Here is a 17,719-nt window from a genome sequence, read left to right on the forward strand (position 1 = left end):
GACTAAGACTAACAGCGAGATAATCACTAGGTTTTCAACCCTTAATTAAAATGTCTATCTCAAAATTTTCGTCGCTGAGATAAGGCTGCAAGATCGTTAATTCATTGCGTAGGTACTGATCAAATTCTGCATCTGTCGGTCCTATTAGTACATCATCAAAATTCATTCAAGGCAATGCACCACCAGTCAGAGATATCGGGCAAAATTAAAACCATGTATGAAGCCGTTTCAAATGAGGATAAGGCAAAATGGTGTGATGTTGCCAGAGAGTATACAAAAGGACGAGATTCTTTCCCTGGAGCATCGCGCGCTTGGCTTAGTGGCATGATGGCTACTATCGTTTCGAACGCCGGGTTGGCTCAGCAGCAGACATATATAAAAACCGAAATTCCTGCTCCACCATTAGTTGAACTTCCTTCGAAATTATCTCTTGCTAGTGTTCACACACCTCGGAACGTAGCGGAGTCCAGGAAGCGAGCTCGTGAGAATGCAGAGCCGGAGTTTGGAAGAATTCCTAAGAAGGCGAGGCTTATTATTGAGGAGAAAAGAAAACGACTTCGTGAGGCGGAACCGGAGCCTGTTCAAGAAGAGCGTAGTGTCAAGAAAGTACGGGTACTCAAGGTAAGTTGGACACCTGTTAGCCCCATAAAGATTTTTTTTTTTTGGTATTCGAGTATATGGGATTAGGGAACAAATGCATTGACGTACCTGCTAGGGAGATACTTCCTCTGAAGATCTCGGATTTGATATCGCTAGATATTCCGAACATTTCGGCGTTCGACCAGAACCTGAAGATTCTGAATCATCTAGGGACACTACCCCTGATAGCTTTGCTGACACCACTACTGAAGATACAGCTGAAACTACCCTGGATACTAGTCTGGAGGACGTTCTGGTGTCAGCTCCGGATATCATTCCGAAGAGTAGTCCAGAATTCATTCCAAATGACATATCGGAAACGATTTTAGAGGCCGCAGACTTTATCCTAGAGAATGCTCTAGATACCAGTCTGGAGGCTGTTCCGGATATCGTACTCGAGGCTACGAATACCGCCCTAGAACCTCCTACAGATGACATCCTAGAATCTATTACAGACGACATCCTCGAGATTACTCCAGACGACATCAGAGAAGCTACTCCAGACGACATCCTAGAGAGTAATTCGGACATCATCCTGAAGAGTACTTCGGAAATCATCCTAAAGAGTACTTCAGATATGATCCTAGAGATTACTCCAGAAATAATTATAAGAAAAACCCCAGATGTCATCGTAAGAGACACACCAGACCTTATCCTAGAGACTATTTCAGACACCGTCCTAGAGAGTTCTCCGGAAATCATTGTGGAAATAGCCCCAGATGTCATTGTCGGGGACAATCCAGATGCTGTTTCGAAGACTCCCTCGGACAATTCCCCGGATACTTCTTTGGACGTCGAATCCGACGCCGAGTCAGATATTAGCGATCGCGATATGTTCGGCACTCCACAGGCCACCCCAGATATATCTCCAGACACCTCTTTGGAGATCAATTCTGACAACGAGTTTCTTACCATTATGAATCTGCTCAATCGTCCGAAGACTGCTCCGGATGATTCTGTAGGAGATTCCCCAGAAGATTATTTGGATATTAACTCCAACAACGAAGCAAACATCACCCCAACCATCTCGGATGTTGTGATCGATCTTTTCACCCTTCCGAAAGACATCTTGGAGAATTCTAGCAATGATTCTTCAGACGTTGTTTCCGATGGTGACGTGATTTCTATTGACGACCTGTTCGCTACGCCGGATGTCGAGGAGGAAGAAGAATTAGCATCAGTCACACCGATCAGTTATTCCAGCGATCCCGACGATTCTGATTCTGATTCCAGAGTATTCTCATCATTTGAGAAAAGCTTTGAAACCGAAACAAGTTTCGGAAGCGACACTTCGTTCCAAAATTCCAACTTTCTCGATGGCAAAAACACCCCTTCTAAATTCGAAGACGATCACGAACCTGAAGAAACACCAGATTTCTTCGAAATCAGTGATGATCCAAACGAAATTCCTCATTTTATGAGACCTGGGTATGGCGCTATCGGTGGCCCACTACCTACACCTCTGCCTCCGGAACTTTGGAGTACTGGTACTCAACCCGCTCTTGCCTCTGGCTCCTCGAATGCAATAGAAGACATTCGTAATTGTTTTTCCAGCATCGAAGACCTGATGTTAAGATATCAACAACCCAGTGCGCTCCCTTACGATGGACATACCTTCGAGGAAGATTCAGAAATATACGATTCTTCCGAAACCTACGAGTCTTCCGAGGCGGACAACTACAAAGAAAAACAAGATTAGCAAAAATGAGTACAATTAAGGCCTCGAAAACAACCAAAACCCACCGCGAAAGACCTACCAAATTCGAAATCGAGTTTTCTAAACATATATATATCACACCACAAACCCCAAGTCCGAACCCCGATAACGAAGTTTTTTTTTCTTTTTAACCGAGGCCATCAGATTATTACATGGCTTACCCACGAAGGTAAGTATCATGTCGAAATTCCAGTCGAAAGAAGCTATTAATTCCTGAGTCTTTATTAACCTAGGAATCGCTGAGCAGCATTACCACACCATCAAAGTTTATCCTACCGAGTCCCTTTATATATAAAAGTACTAGTTTATATTTTCAAACCCGGATGTCTGGCTTTTTATAGATCTTAGAAGGTCCTACCTGATTTTCTGCAAGACGGGTTATATACCGTCAGTTCGTTGCAATACAAGATTATGAGATGTCTTTTTCTCTCGGATTCGTTCCGAGGCTATGAAGATGCGAGTACCCTATGATCATGGTAAGCAGCATATATTGTAAACATTCCAGTTACGAAAGTGCGTATCAGAGAGTGAGGGGAAAGTAAATAGGAATCTCGTGAGAAAGAAACCCCGAAATATGATGCTCGGGGTCTTAGAGATCGTGGATACCCATTCTTTTATGGTTCTTTAGTTTTCTTTAGATTTCTTTTTTTTTCTTTCTTTTTTTTTCTTTTTCTTCTTCTTTTTTTTTATATAAGTTTTAGCAGATGGATCGGCTTGATCCCTGTAAGTTAGGTTTAGGTTTTAGGAACCCGGATACGAGACTACTAGGTACTATTTATGTACCGGTTGAGAATAAAGATGGAGGGAGGAAAGAAAAAAGGGATGTAGTCCAAAATCCGGTGAGTATTTGCTGAAAGCTGAAAAGTTCTTGCGAGAATTCTAAAGAACTATAATGCTGAATTCAAGCCTCGGAGTTGTAGGACCAGGAGGCAGTTGAGTGCTTTATAAATGATACCCCATATATATACCCAAGCTCATATTAAAACGCTTCGACACGCTGCTGGCACAAAGCGCTCGGCTTTGCAGCTTTTTTATTATTAGATATGCGTAGGTACGTATCTCGTGAGTGACTTAGTTACAAAATGATACCAGTTTATGTGGAAGTGCTGAGGCACTTAAACGGTTTATATACGGAATTACCAAAGAGGTGAGTATTAAGTCTGGTTACGAGACTGGTGAGTATTATCAGCCATAGCTGAATGGAGATTGTTGTGTTGTTTTTGTTGTATTTTTTACCGGAAGTTTCTATAGAGCTGCGAAGCCAGTCTCGGCATTAAAGATGCCAATAGTCTCGGCGACTTGTTTTGTGTTAGAATGCTATTCAGGTATGTACTACGCTCTTGTAACTAAAAATTGAGGAACAGGTGTATGTGTGTGATAGACGGGATACTGATATGGTTGGGAACTAGATTACAATTCGAGGTGGAACTCGAGGTTATGGAGTACAAGAAAGGTAAGTTAAGTTAAGTTAAGTTCACGTGGCACGGTTAACTTTCCCGTCTAAGACAAGCTTGAAAGACATGTTCCTTTTTTTTTTTTTTTTTTTTTTGTTTTCCGCCATCAAGCCTTAATTAAGATAGAATTTGGCGGAAGAAGATGGAGAAAATGGATATGAGAGATGAATGAAAAGTTTAAAAAGTATTCGGTTAGGTAAGTGTCTGCTAAAGAGAGCTTGAGATAGAGAGAGAGATATCTAGATCCGGAGCGTTACGGTTGAGGGCGGGAAAGGATACCAACGATACCGGGCGGGCATATCTGAGATTGGTAGGCAGAGCCTCGGCACTTATCCAGATAAAACAATCAACTGTGGGCCGGGGGCATGCACTGTGATACAGCTTGCATCGCCAACTTCAATGCGACCATTTACTTTTTGATGGTAAGTAAGGACATACATCCCACATGATGAGGGACATACATAGTTAAGGACCGTACATGAAAGACTTACATAAGTACTAAGCATTTATTTCATAACGATAGGTTTGCAATTATGGAAGAGGAGCAAATGCAGAGTCAGGGTTCGGATAACCGAGATAAAACGTTTAACCTTTGAAGCTTGAGCCAATTGGCCTTTCTTAAGGTCATGACAAAAGGTCAAAATGGAAGTTTAATGCTATGCTCTACAGACGAGGCTGGAGGTCCGGAGAGAGCTATTTTCGGAGGAAGAGGGCCGAGTGGGAGCCAAGGTTCGACGGGTTCCATGGATGGATGCAGAATGGAATGGTGAGCTCGAGATATTTTTTGTATCATAAGATAAAATGCCTATTTTCTGCAATCCTTACGGGATGATATATACGTTTTCACACTTATAATTAGCGTGTCTGTATAATTTAATCCTCGACGTATACGTATTCAAGTATCTTATGATATTGAGTTCTGCCGGATGAAAAAAAATATATTAGTTGTTATCCAGGTAATCTTGTTTGCTTTCCCCCACGGACGGTTCGAGGTCAAGACATGCCCAGCCACATTTCCGGATTCCGCCTTCGTCTGAAGGATTTTTTTGTAATTTTTAATTTTTCAAATTTTTTTTTTAAAAAAAATTTAAATTATTATTTTGTGAAAACGTCATGATGTTCATTCTCTGTGCCAATATTATTGGAAATTATAATTATAATTATAATAAGATTGGTTTGAGGAACTCCAGACCTGCACCGAACCCGTCGGACGTACTAGTACTATGTACGTGGGGCTTTACATTATGATTACTCGAACAGGAATGAATTGCGGGTACTTGTTCAGGTCCATATTTTCGCGCAAGATTTGAAGCAATGGCTGGGTAAGATTCGATTGATTGATCAATGATTGCAAGGTATAACAGAAACCATCTTGTCTTTTTTTTCTTCACATTATCTTATTTCTATTTTTTATTTTTTTTATTTCTGTAACGTGTAAATAGAACCCCCTTGCCTCAATCGCAACTGCCTATGGAAAGGATTTGAATCTTTTTTCCCTCTTCGTTTTGGCCCCTCGCAGAAGTTAGCTGCACCTACGTAGGTACAGCCCAAAATCGAATCGAATCAGGGTATATCATTCGTCATATATCGTTCATCCTTCAACTGAACAGGCAAAAGGCAAACTAACCCCAGGAAAGACAAAAAAAGGAAAGAAAAAAAAGAGACCGCCCCAGCTACAGGTCTCTCCGAAGTTACCTAGCCAGCTAGTACACAGTAGATCGATCTCAAGAGCGAGGGTGTGGGTGTGGGTGTGGGTGTGGGTGTCTGCATTGTTGAGCTCTGGAGTGCCACCGCCGTACGGAGTGCGGGACAAAGAGGAGCAGGGAAGCTAAAGGAGGCAACGAACGGGCGGCCCAAGTTTTGAACCCCCAAAGCATCAATCAATCAATCAGTCAAACAGGCGAAAGGAAAAAGGTTTTTTCCCTCGTCGCCGGCTGTTCCATCGTTGCACACACACACACATTTTTACTTAACTTACTTACATGGTGGAGAGACTGCATTGTATACTATCGTGAACTAAGACAAGAAAGAAAACCTCATAATATTGCGTGGAGTGCGGTACGGGGTTGAGGTTGTGCTCCCGATAGATCCGACCTGGCTTCGCTTCTCTCCTTAATACTGGCTTACCATTCGATACCCCCTTCCTCGTTCCTACATACTCCGTACCTCCCGTACATACATACATAGTACATCATCCCTTCACCTTCACCTTCTCTTTTTTTTTTTTTTAATTTTTAATTCCTTCAATTCATTCGTTCGATTTCCCTTTTAGCCTCGATTTGAACACGACTGACGACCCGACTCGACGAAACCTACATTCACATCCATACACATCCATACACATACATACGGTCTATCTACACACGGTACACACATTACATACAGCAAACCAGATGGCGGTGATGCATGCATAGTCCTTAAGCTATCGTGCATATCTTTCGGCCCTGAGTGGTGGTGGTTGTACTTCCTGGTTACTCCGCAGCCTTAGTTTGAAGGCTGAGACTCCAAGGACCCGAACTAGCACCATCGACATCGGCCGCCATTGGCCAGGATTAGGCTGGCGAGGCAAGAACGGCTGGGTGCACTGACAGGTCGTCTCTGCCATTCTTGAGTCCGTTAGTCGTATATATTACTATTCCCACCTCGTGGCTGCCCGGCTTTTTTTTTTTTTTTCTTCCGTCAGAGTGTTACATCCTTTTTTATTATTTATTTTTCTTAGCCTGCCTTTCTCTCTCTTTTTTTCATCCTTTTCGCTCGCACGGCAGTTCTGAAGTTACGCATGCTTTTTGATTGAATTCTTGAATTCAAGGATTTGAGTTCGGAGTCTTTCTTGTCTTTTTTTTTTCTCTTTCTTTCTTACTTGTCAGTCTCAGTCTCAGTCTCAGTTTTTAAGTCTCTCGTTCTGTTCTGGAATCTTCAATCCTTTACATTGTCCGCTATTCCTTGCTACCCACCGGCCTTATATCATCATCATCATCGTCATATCATCACGACCAAGGCGCTTAGGCAGGTCAGGTCAGGTCAGGTCACATAGTCACAGGTTTAACTGCCTTGACAGCCCTGTCGCCCTGCTCTGGACTCCGGACATAGAAACGGACCGAACGAACACAACACACCACAACACAACCAACACCAACCCCCCAACACGCCAACACAACACGCCAACACATATTCGGATCCCTCCTTCCCGATTCTCACATCGCCCATTCTTGCCCCTCCTCTGTCTCTCCTTCTGAACTATCCCATCCTGTCCTATCACCCACCACCCACCACCTACTACCACCCCATTCATCCCTCCATCCACCCATCCGTCCATACATACATTCTTCCTCCCCCTCCCAGCCTCCACCGCCATTATTCTTTTTTTTCTTTACCCCAATCTCTCTAATCTCTTATCGTCCTACCTACCTACATCCTCTCCCAACATACACATATTTCCATACTTCATACTTCCTTCCCATTTCGCTATTCCTTCCATCGAGGTACATAGTCATACTCAATTTACCTACTATCGCTGTCCATTAGCAACCACTATCAGGTTTTCTTCACTGAAACACTACCTCTCGGCACCGTCCACCCAACCGCCAAAATTTCGGACTTAGTCTACCTCTATACCCCGCCTTCCTTCGGCGCCGGGCGAAAATCTCACACAATGCCATCGGCTTTACCTTCGAGCTCCGTCAAGCGACGGCCGTCCCAGGTTGAGATCGGTTCCTTTTCGACAATCTCTAGGAAAGATGGCAAGGTCCTCAGTCTCTCCCATGCGGCAAGCTCAAACAATAGCACATCCGATCTCCATGGACCTCCTTCGGTTACTAGCGAAGTTAGCGAAGCTAGCACATCTGAACCGGTACCGCAGAACTTAAGCGGAGAGGTCCAGGCCTTGAGTGATAAGTTGATCAAAGCTATCAATCATCAGTCTTCGTTAGAGGAAGGTCTGGAAGAAACAAGACATGAGTTGGATGTGTCGAAGCAGAGAATAAAGCATTTGGAAGCAATTGCGAAGGAGCACCAGGACATGATGGCCACCGGTGTGTTGGTCGAGAAGAAGGAAGTTGAGATGGAAACGAGGCAGTTGATGAATAAGTTGATGGAAGAGAGCATGCAGCGAGGAAAGGCAGAAAAGGAGAAGAAACATATTGAGCAGGATTTGGAAAATCTCACCACTTCGTTGTTCGAAGAGGCCAACAAGGTAACTACTTCCTCACTCTTTCCTTTCCTCTTTTTTTTTTTTGTTTTTTTTTTTTTTCCCTTTCTGTACATACCTTTACAAAGATGATGCTAATTAGTTCTTTCAACCAGATGGTGATTGCCGCCAGGAGGGAACGGGAGGCCGTTATGAGAAGAAATGACCAGCTCGAACAACAGCTCTCCGACACCGAAATTCTCCTTCACACCCACCAAGAACAGCTGTCTGAACTCAAGGACGCTCTTCAGCAGATGACCGCCGAGAGAGATGAACTTGAAGCCCTTTCTTCGCCGACCACCCCAGCATTAAGTGGCCAAGCCAGCAAGGAATCGCTCAACCGCATCTTCGAAGCCTTGCACATTCCAACAGAGGCCGACGAAGTGTCTCCCTCACACCCAACTCACTTCTCTTCCATCCTGCAGCCAGTTCTCCGATCCGACATCTCTTCCTTCCACGACTTCTGCAATGTGTTGCATATGTCTAAACACTATGCTCCCCCAATGCCCGTCAACAAATCCCCAGCCCCTACTCCTTCGAGTGGCTTTAGCATCATGGGATTCGGTAATGCGTCAAAGATGTCCCCGCTGCCATCCTCGAGCTCCTTCTTCGGAGGCCATTCCCAGAAGAAAAGTGTTTCGAGCACAACGAGTGGTGCCTCCGCCGCCTCCGCCCCAGTTTATTCCACTCTTCCACCTGCGCCTCCTTTGAGGGAAACTGCTTTTTTCAAGCGAGCTCTCATTGAAGACATTGAGCCTACTCTCAGACTTGATGCCGCTCCAGGCATTTCGTGGATCGCCCGCCGAACCGTCTTGACAGCTGTCGTCGAAGGTACATTGGTCATTGAAATTATGCCCCCGATCTCCAAGCTTCCAATCTTCAGCTGCTCGATGTGTGGTGAAAACCGGAACGATCCGGAGCACGCCCGAACGCATAGATTCAGGACCAATGAGACGGAAGCTGCACAGAAGTATCCTCTTTGCGGTTATTGCGTCCACAGGCTGCGCTCTGTTTGTGCATTCCTTGCCTTTTTGCGAACAGCCAAGGAAGGTTACATCAAATGTGAAACAGAGGATGATGAGAAGAATGCGTGGGAGGAGAGTGTTAAGCTTCGGGAACAAATGTTCTGGTCTCGAGTTGGTGGAGGTGTTGTCCCTTCATTCCACAATATCCGAGAGGACATTATGAAGGTTACCAGCCCAAGAAGTCCTCCGCCGCCACCGCAAGTTTTCGGGAGGAAGGAGCCGGTCGTCATAAGTGTCGCCACCCCTGTCAGTCTTCCTCCAAAGTCCAATCTGAGGAACAGGCTTTCCCAAGTCACCATATCTGCGCTGCCGCAACGCAGGTCCTTGCCACCGGCTTTACCCCCTGCACTCCCCCCACGTGGAAGCCTTTACCGTGGGATCTCGACGAGCACCGAGAAGAGCGTTCAGGCCACCGAAGAGGATATTGAAGCCTCGAATAAGACTTCGGATGCGATGTCTCAGACAGATAGCTTCAAAGAGAAGGCTGAAAGTCAACGTACCACTCCTTCGATCAGAAGCCGAGATAGCCACCTGCCTTCTCCTCCGCAGTCTCCTACATTGCTGAATAGCAAGGTTATGACCATTGAGGAGAACGAGAAGGCCGAAGCCGTTCCAGATAGCCGGGATATCATGAAGAGTGAAATACCAGCGATTCCCGGATCGTTTAATTAGTAATTAAACTGCTTGCTTTTATATATCGCAGTTACAATGTCTGCATGTCCCTTTTTTTTTATTTCCCGACAGCATGACAAGAAAGACAGTTGTATGATACCCCATCGACCCATTCAGGCCAGGTTCTTTTTTTCCTTTTTCCTCCTTTTTGTTTTTGTTTGCTTTATTATACTTTTACGGCGGATTCAGAACTAGCCTTTATACATACATATGTTGGCAAGAGCAGACGAACAGTTTGGATAACTCTCTTTTCTTTACCCTCATTACTTGACGTTATTACTATTGAAGAAGAAGCGGGCAAGCAATGAAGCTGGTTGGATGTTGTCCTTTTTGCTACCCTTTTTTTTGTTATTCTTGTGTACAGTGCGACTCTTCGTTGGATATTCCTCCTCCTCCTTCTCCCTTTGAGACATCTATAGCTTTTTTTTTTTTTTAAAGCAAATCATTACGTTCTTAATACTTCATGTTGATGGCGTCGAACATCAAGCGATTGTTGGGTTTTATTTATTATTATTACTATTATTCTAAGGCAGTAGTACTAACCTTTCTTGTGTATATACTCTGTGCATACAAAGTGTTCTTTCTCTTTTTCAAACTCTTTTTTTTTATATCTTTTTCTTACTTTAATTGATTAATTTCTGATATTATTATTCTTTCATCGTACTATGTTGATATTATTCGATAACTTAACTTACTATATTAATTTACAATATTTAACTACTTACTTAAGTGGCTACTACTGGTGATGTTGAATCCTACTTTCTTGGGGGGTTAACTACGAGGCATGTGGACGATGTAGTATCTATTTTGATGTGAACATATATATAAATTGATATCTTGCTGTGCATGTTCATCATCAAGTCGAAGGATAGAGTTGGAATTTATATACCATGAAGACTTCGTCTAGGTATTCCATATTTAGGTCTAGGTAACGCGTACGTGTATACCTATATAGCTCTAGTTCCACAAAATTTCTCGGGAAGATAATACTATAATTCCACCGAGGATTTAGAAAGAAATGTATCTATACATGACTAAAGCCATACCATGGTACTATAGTACCCATGTCTATATATCAACCCCCAAATAACATCATGAATAAGATAAGACAGCGCCACATCCACTTTTTTTTTCTAAAAAAAATAATTTTATTAATGATTTCTTACAAGGTGTACCGTCGTCTTCCCCCAGTGAACAGATTTCTTCCCTAAAACACCAGGATGTCGACGCATTGTACGGTTACCCATTATGGGGGGAGTACGAAAGGATTTGAGGTATAGGACTGCAATCCCTGTTGCGAAGCCGAAGGCTACGAGGATTATTGCTGATACTTTTTTTTAGAATGGTGTTAGTTTTTGGAGGGTATATATGTATAGTACACATACTCGGGAGGAAAGAGAAGAAGAGGCAGATCGATTTATTGGAACCACGTACTTTGTGCTTGTTCTTGTTTCATTTTTTTTTTAAAAAAAAAGAGGTTGGGGGTGGGTGTTCGTTCGTTTTTTTAGATTGTTGAGGTTGAAGGCTTGAATGGCTTCTTCCGAAGGTGAAACAAACAATTCGTAAGTTTAAGTTAGAAAATGTATAGTCTATGCAGAGCATGTACATATGCATATGCAAATGATGGTACGCTTATTAATATTATATCTACTCATTATCATGTTGATGATGATGATGATGTAGGTAATTAGCTGATCGACGTCGGGGTGCTCTCCCACGTGGGAACATGCGGTATCAAAATATCGCGGATTGTATATTGTATTGTTGGAAATACCTCGTTCGGGGTATTATTTGTATTATGGACTGAATCATGTTTGGATAGGGTACATGAGTGTTATAATTAGTACCCGTGCTAAGCTATATGGATGTTGAATGGGTTCTGTATCCATTAAGTAGTTGATGCATGGGGGGAGGGGGGGTTCTCTATTATAAACCCCGGCCGGGTAGAGGTAATAGTAAACTTCGATATAAAATGCAATCCTTGATGAAGAAAAACTACCTTCCAGTGAAAGACCCTTAAATAAGTACTTAAGTAACTACTTAATAGAACCTTTCTTCTCGATCTTCTGCTTCCGGAGTAAACGCCAATCCATCCATAGCACCTAGTTCGACGTATACACAAAAACTATTAATATTATGATCATATTCCCTCTCAGTTTTAGATGAAATCTGTAGAAAGGGGATTATGTGGTTTGACTTACCCATGAGGTCCCCCGCCGAGGAATTAAATTTGGTTAAGGCGTTATCCAGTCTTTTGATATTGTAGTTAACACGATCCATGGTTATGTCGTTTTGTTTTTGAATGTGGAAGATGTAGTATGCGACGGCGGAACTGCCCACTATGCTTCCTATGATGCCGCCGATGATTGCTGGGTACGTGTGTTAGTTAAAGATTGAGTATCTGGAGACGAGGCATGTCAGGACATACATTCAAACCACCGCGATGCCATCTTGGTTTTGTTTATTATCAGAGGGTATGGTAACGTAATTGGATGGTAAGATGGAGGAAGCTTTGAGAGTATAGTAGCGTGGATGGAGATGTGATATATATAAAGTATCGATGATATCGAATCGAAGGTATCCCTAGAATTATAGCAGATATATGGATATCCAATGACAGCGTCCAACGCGGTGTTGAGGATGTTGTAAAGTGCCACGAGTGACGGACCCAGCAGCCGCCCGCAGCCTCATTGCATTAATTACATTCCAGTCCATGCATGTGCATAGATGAGGGTGTAGACCCCGCCGTATATTATGTGAGGAGAAGGTAACGGTATATAACGGTTATCCTATCTCGATTGAAATGAAAAAAATTTCTTTCCCTCTCTCAGCCCTAGTTTTTTCTATTAACCAGAACGCGAACGTAGCAAATACCCAAATCCATGGGTACTGTAGCTATTATGGCGAGCTTTCCTTCCCTTCCGCGAGAGTTATTCGATTCGGTATTTTCGAAGGATAATCTCTCTTTTGATGATATAAAAGCTTTCTCCCGATGCTCAAAGGCGTGTCGGTTCCAGATTCTACCCCTCTTGTTCAGGGGTATCCGATTGAACCCAGACTCGGCTCGAGCTTTGAGCGGCAACGGGTCATTGGTGATAGTCCGACGGCTTGTTCGGTAATTATATATTTACTTACTTACTTAATTACTTACCTCATACCCAGTACAAGTTGTCTCGTCGAGTACAAGTAAATTTTATAAGAGTCAGAAGGCTGATAGAATTCATTACTACTTTTTACGATACCAATGAGAGTAGATATGCAAAGCTTGAAACTTCAAACAAGCGGTTTTCTTCCAGAGAAAAATGGGGCTTTTGGGATCTTGTACAAGAGTGCAGGGTTTACCTCAACCGTCTTGAAGAGTTCACCAATCTACGAACTATCGAGTTGAAATTATCTCTCCCTCGATTTCTTTCACTTCAGTTACTTTGTATCGTCTTTAAATCGATGTCAAACCGTCCTGGTTGCAGTATTCTCAGAAAAATCATCATCGATTCCCAAGATTATCATGAAAACACCGCTATCGTTACAGAACATCGTCATTATCTTAACACTCTGACCGATAGCGAGAAGAAGAGCCTCGAACACGGCATCATAGTCACCGAACTACCAAGGTTCGTTCAAGAGTCGTTCTGTATCGAAGAAATAACATACATCGCGGATAACATACACTTCGGAAACTCCGCGTACGCAAGGGTCGGTAGTCCCAGTTTTGGTGAGATACTTGTTAATGCATCGGCGACTACTTTGAAGAGGTTGGAGCTTTCTCTGGCCACTATGACCGACTTTGATGCCAAAAAGGATCCTGATGTCAGGAGGCCCATCTTCCACAATGTGACATTCCTTAGCGTTAATCTTCGCAAAATGGATGATCACGATATCGCTATAATAGCCTGCCGGTTCCCGAATCTCGAGGAACTTAGAGCTTGGCCTCTGTTTCAGGCGGAGTTTAGCATCAAAGGCGATGTTGCTTATAGAGATATCGTTCGGATGGAGAAATTGAAGCGTGTGTTCTTACTCAGACAGTCTGGTCCAGGGTGGAAGACTATGACGAGGAAGGAATTACAGACTTCTGTAGAGTATTGGATCGGACTGGGGAGAGATTCTACTCTTCCACGACTTTCGTCATTGGGGAGTGTCGAGTTCTCTGTCGATGAGCCTCAGATGTCAATCAGGTGTAGTATTCTCAGGGAAGCTCGGCCGCGAGATGCTTCTAGTGAAAGGTACAAGCCTCATACCAGGCCGCTAGAAGATGACGAGGGGTTCAAAGATCTGGCGTTTGATTGGCAGACGATAACCAAGCCTTTCTGGGAGAGGGTTGGGGATGACCCTGAGTTAGTTCGTCCTGATGGCGTGCCACTTTTGGTGATGGAACGGGAATTGGATAAGTATTCGGGGCGCATGGATGGTTGGCCACCGCGTATTACGAGGTTTATATTGGAATATCTACAAGAAGCTTAAGCTTAAGCCTAAGCTTAAGATTGTTGGCTGGAGGAGACACAACACACATATATCCTTACTAAACGTATGACTTACGTTTGCTATATTCATGAAATGAATTGCATGTATTTAAGTTCAAATATATCCTTCCCTTGATTTTTAATTCTTCGAGAGTATTTCTTATTAACCCTAATATCATGATAGAGCTTGATCGATTAACTGTACCCGTCATGAGGGTGTAGATAAGTGAAGCCGGAATATGTGTTGAAGCCGTTGTAAACCCGGACACTCCATAACCCCTGTCGATTGTCCTGTTCTGTTCGACCCATGACGACGAAACCCTGTCTCATCAGTCGCATGGTTCGATCGATATCGATACCCACACCATGCAATGACATCGTCCTCTTCGAACCGTTGAAAGATGCGAATCGAAGTTTACCCCAAAGTATCGCCGGAGGTACTCGAGCGTGAGGTTCAGGATGCCACGGTACGCCATATCCCCATCCGTTCTGTCCATCCATCCATCTATTGAACATTTCTCTATGAAAGCTAGTAGCTAATGAATGATTTATATTACGTAGCTTCGAGAACTCGCATGGTTGATAACGGAAATACAAGAGAGTCTACTATCACTTAGATCCGGGCTGGAAGAATGTCTATCGCTGCTTGCGCCCTCGCAGCCGGGGAGCACGCTTGTGCTATCCACGAGTCGTAGCGAAGGACTTAAGGGATTCGTAACCAGAGTTGGAAGCGCAATTGTTAAGGGTGTACGTCCATATCCTCTTAATTTCAACCTACTACATAAGAGACGAATTTTATTCTAAACGGTTTATATCATATCATCGCAGGATATGCAAGTGAAAATGCACGGTCTTCCAAATACCAAAGGCCTGGGTTATTATCGTCTCCAACTTGCCTCTCCGCCTTCGGATTCTACAAGTAACCCCAGTTTCCACCTCCCACAACTTACCGACTGTCGTAACTTCGTTCACTCGGCGTTAACAACCCTCCCTTCTTCTTCCTCTGTCGAAATACACAAATCCCTCGGTTTAGAATCCAAAACCTCCACAGCAATGATAGACTCCAAACTCCTCTCTTCCCAACTCGACTCCCTTCTTTCGGATATCCAATCTGCCCGACAGATCTTAAAATCTACGCAAAAGCCCAATTTATTCCCGTACCATACCGTCGATAGTAGTATATTCGACCCCCAGTTACCAGAGAACTTAGCTTTGGATATTACGATTCAAGATGCGGCTATTGTTACGGAATTGAGGTTGTTGGAGAATACGAGTCCCGCGGCTTATACGGGACTTACGGCGTTGAGTATGAATATTGATCAACATTTGTCGAATTTTAATTTTAGAGAGAAGATTGCGGGGGCCTTTAAGGGGAGGAAAGGGTATGGGAATAGCGGTGCTGGGGCTACTGGTGCCGGTGGGGAGGAAGAAACGTGTATGTATAAGGGGACGGAGGTGAGAGTGAAGGAGAGGATTAGGGTTGAGAGCCAAGATCCAAGTTTGATGAGTGTAGTGGCGAAGTTGGGGGCTTTGGAACATAATTTGGCGATGGGGAGGACGAGTTTGGAGATTGTGATGCGTAGTGGGTGTACCGAATAATGATGAGTCCTTGCTTGTCACTTGGGCTCCGGTCTTGAGGCTATTATCATAGCGGCGTATATCAAGCTTCTGAAGCAATCAACGATTTCCTTCATCCTCTTTTGTTTTATAATTTTTCTCGTTCGAATACCAGAAAGTTTTAAATGTACAATTCGGGCTTCCGGTCAAAAGCAACTAACAACTGTCAATTGCAATAGACAGATTAAACCCCTCCCCATTCTTCCGCCTTTCCGTCTCTTCCTATTCCTTATCTATACCAAAGATTCTTTTATCCCAGAAACATCAAAGAATATACACAATGTCCGAGAAGAACAGACTTTAAAGGAAGCCGGGAACACCATTTTAGTGCGATGCTGGCTTAGATGGCTTAGCGTTTGGGTTTCGTGGATCGTTGCGGAATTCGTCGGCTAGATAGTAGGTAGGTACAGACAAGTTAGTTAGCTATCTATTTCCCCCAGCTATATCGCAAGAACATAAGATACGAGGTATATATGGAATATAACATACTGTTCGCTAGAGCGTTCTGTCCTTGCCAAACTCCCCAGTATACGATGCCGCCTATATATCAATTGTTAGAGCTTTGTCTTTTATTCCAATGGGGTATTCCATAGCCCGATATCGCTCGTTCAAAGGGCTGTGTATCGATTCGTTCGAGGATTGCTTACCGGCGATGATGAATGGAGCCATTGGTTCCCCTATATAAGAAATAATGTTAGTAATCAGGTATCAATTGGTGTTTGTTCCCACCGCCGCTGGTAGGGGATACACGCAGCGAAAGAACTGGTGTATATATATATCGGTGTCCACTAGCCGGGAGAGGGATATTCTTACAAACTGGCGCGGGCCACTTTCGTCGGAAAACAGCGAATGGACCTGGCATTGTGATAGATGTCGAAAGGTGATTTGAAACCGGGGATGTTTGAAAAAGAGGTGGGGCGGTTGAAGAGTGGGGGATATGGTACTTTTTTGAAGTTTAAAGACTGGTTTGGAAGCGGTCGTTATTGTTCTTCTTCTCGGGTGTTGGGATGAGGTCAAATCTTCCGGCTCTGAGGAGCGGATCACGTGAGGCTGTCAAAAATCCGAACCTTTCAACGCCAAAAACTCGCTTTCGAGTTTCGGAATTGGGTATTGAGACAAGTTCGTTCGTTTTTACAGTTACATTCATTACAATCTACAGACATCGTCGACCGACGGTAGATTGATCCTTGTCGTTTTTTTCCCATCATGTCGCCTCTTAAGGGACACTTCTTGTCCGCTGGAAAGCCGACACATAAGCTTGCTTGGTATGTCTGAACTTCGACTTCGATTCCCCAATGCAATGGATATCGAATTGAATTTATTTATTTATATATACCAACTTATGATATTATTATAGTTTCATTCAATCGCGTATCTTCCGGGACGCCTACAAGCGTGAACAGTTTGCCAAATTCGAAGTCGAACGTCGAGCCCTCCGCTTCATTATTGCCAGCAATCAATTCAATGCCAGACAAAAGACCGAGGCACAGTTACAACTTACACAGCTACCGGTTAGCAGCCAGCCGACTAAGATTAAGAACAGATGTACCGTTGGAGGAAGAGGGAGGTCCGTGTTTAGGGAGTTCAAGATGGGAAGGGTTGGTTATCCCCCGCAAAACACTGTTACGTCCTGTCGATTGGTAAGATTACTGACATATTTTTTTTTTTTCTAGTTCCCGTTCAGATTGGCGGCTTTGGCAGGAGACCTGCCTGGTGTGAAGAAGGCTAGTTGGTAGTGCTTTTTGGGAGTATTGCTTTCAGGGCCTGGAGTTAGGATCTTGATGTTTTTGCAGAGAGATGCTGCATTGTATATACATGATTCGAAGGCGGTACGATACGCTACGCTCGTACATACATACTACATACTAACTATCAAAATATACCCGCCTATTCAACCAAACAATAATCTCCCTTCCCATCTCACGGTACTAACAACTAGAAGAGATGGCAGA

At 43.6% G+C, this 17,719-nt stretch overlaps 7 protein-coding genes across 7 annotated transcripts; 5 read left to right on the forward strand and 2 right to left on the reverse strand.

The window, feature by feature from the left end:
- Positions 1–213: 213 nt before the first annotated feature.
- AOL_s00079g103 (uncharacterized protein) lies at positions 214–2,338 on the forward strand (the record flags this gene model as incomplete). The annotated part of the gene is made up of 2 exons (XM_011123978.1): positions 214–621; positions 716–2,338. The coding sequence occupies 2 exons, from the start codon at positions 214–216 to the stop codon at positions 2,336–2,338; spliced, it is 2,031 nt and encodes a 676-aa protein (XP_011122280.1).
- A 5,124-nt stretch (positions 2,339–7,462) lies between these two features.
- Positions 7,463–9,693, forward strand: AOL_s00079g104 (uncharacterized protein; the record flags this gene model as incomplete). The annotated part of the gene is made up of 2 exons (XM_011123979.1): positions 7,463–8,002; positions 8,113–9,693. 2 exons carry the CDS (start codon positions 7,463–7,465, stop codon positions 9,691–9,693), a joined length of 2,121 nt encoding a protein of 706 aa, XP_011122281.1.
- Positions 9,694–11,733: 2,040 nt separating this feature from the next.
- On the reverse strand, positions 11,734–12,143 carry AOL_s00079g105 (uncharacterized protein; the record flags this gene model as incomplete). Its single annotated transcript, XM_011123980.1, has 3 exons — positions 11,734–11,795; positions 11,895–12,062; positions 12,122–12,143. The coding sequence occupies 3 exons, from the start codon at positions 12,141–12,143 to the stop codon at positions 11,734–11,736; spliced, it is 252 nt and encodes an 83-aa protein (XP_011122282.1).
- Positions 12,144–13,137: 994 nt separating this feature from the next.
- On the forward strand, positions 13,138–14,151 carry AOL_s00079g106 (uncharacterized protein; the record flags this gene model as incomplete). Its single annotated transcript, XM_011123981.1, has 1 exon — positions 13,138–14,151. One exon carries the CDS (start codon positions 13,138–13,140, stop codon positions 14,149–14,151), a length of 1,014 nt encoding a protein of 337 aa, XP_011122283.1.
- Positions 14,152–14,551: 400 nt separating this feature from the next.
- AOL_s00079g107 (uncharacterized protein) lies at positions 14,552–15,749 on the forward strand (the record flags this gene model as incomplete). The annotated part of the gene is made up of 3 exons (XM_011123982.1): positions 14,552–14,617; positions 14,712–14,897; positions 14,979–15,749. 3 exons carry the CDS (start codon positions 14,552–14,554, stop codon positions 15,747–15,749), a joined length of 1,023 nt encoding a protein of 340 aa, XP_011122284.1.
- Positions 15,750–16,091: 342 nt separating this feature from the next.
- On the reverse strand, positions 16,092–16,629 carry AOL_s00079g108 (uncharacterized protein; the record flags this gene model as incomplete). Its single annotated transcript, XM_011123983.1, has 4 exons — positions 16,092–16,156; positions 16,257–16,307; positions 16,415–16,444; positions 16,581–16,629. The coding sequence occupies 4 exons, from the start codon at positions 16,627–16,629 to the stop codon at positions 16,092–16,094; spliced, it is 195 nt and encodes a 64-aa protein (XP_011122285.1).
- A 344-nt stretch (positions 16,630–16,973) lies between these two features.
- AOL_s00079g109 (uncharacterized protein) lies at positions 16,974–17,503 on the forward strand (the record flags this gene model as incomplete). Its single annotated transcript, XM_011123984.1, has 3 exons — positions 16,974–17,032; positions 17,125–17,365; positions 17,441–17,503. 3 exons carry the CDS (start codon positions 16,974–16,976, stop codon positions 17,501–17,503), a joined length of 363 nt encoding a protein of 120 aa, XP_011122286.1.
- Between the last annotated feature and the right edge of the window lie 216 nt (positions 17,504–17,719).

This window comes from Orbilia oligospora, assembly GCF_000225545.1.
Source record: "Orbilia oligospora ATCC 24927 unplaced genomic scaffold scaffold00079, whole genome shotgun sequence".
Classification (NCBI taxonomy): domain Eukaryota; kingdom Fungi; phylum Ascomycota; class Orbiliomycetes; order Orbiliales; family Orbiliaceae; genus Orbilia; species Orbilia oligospora.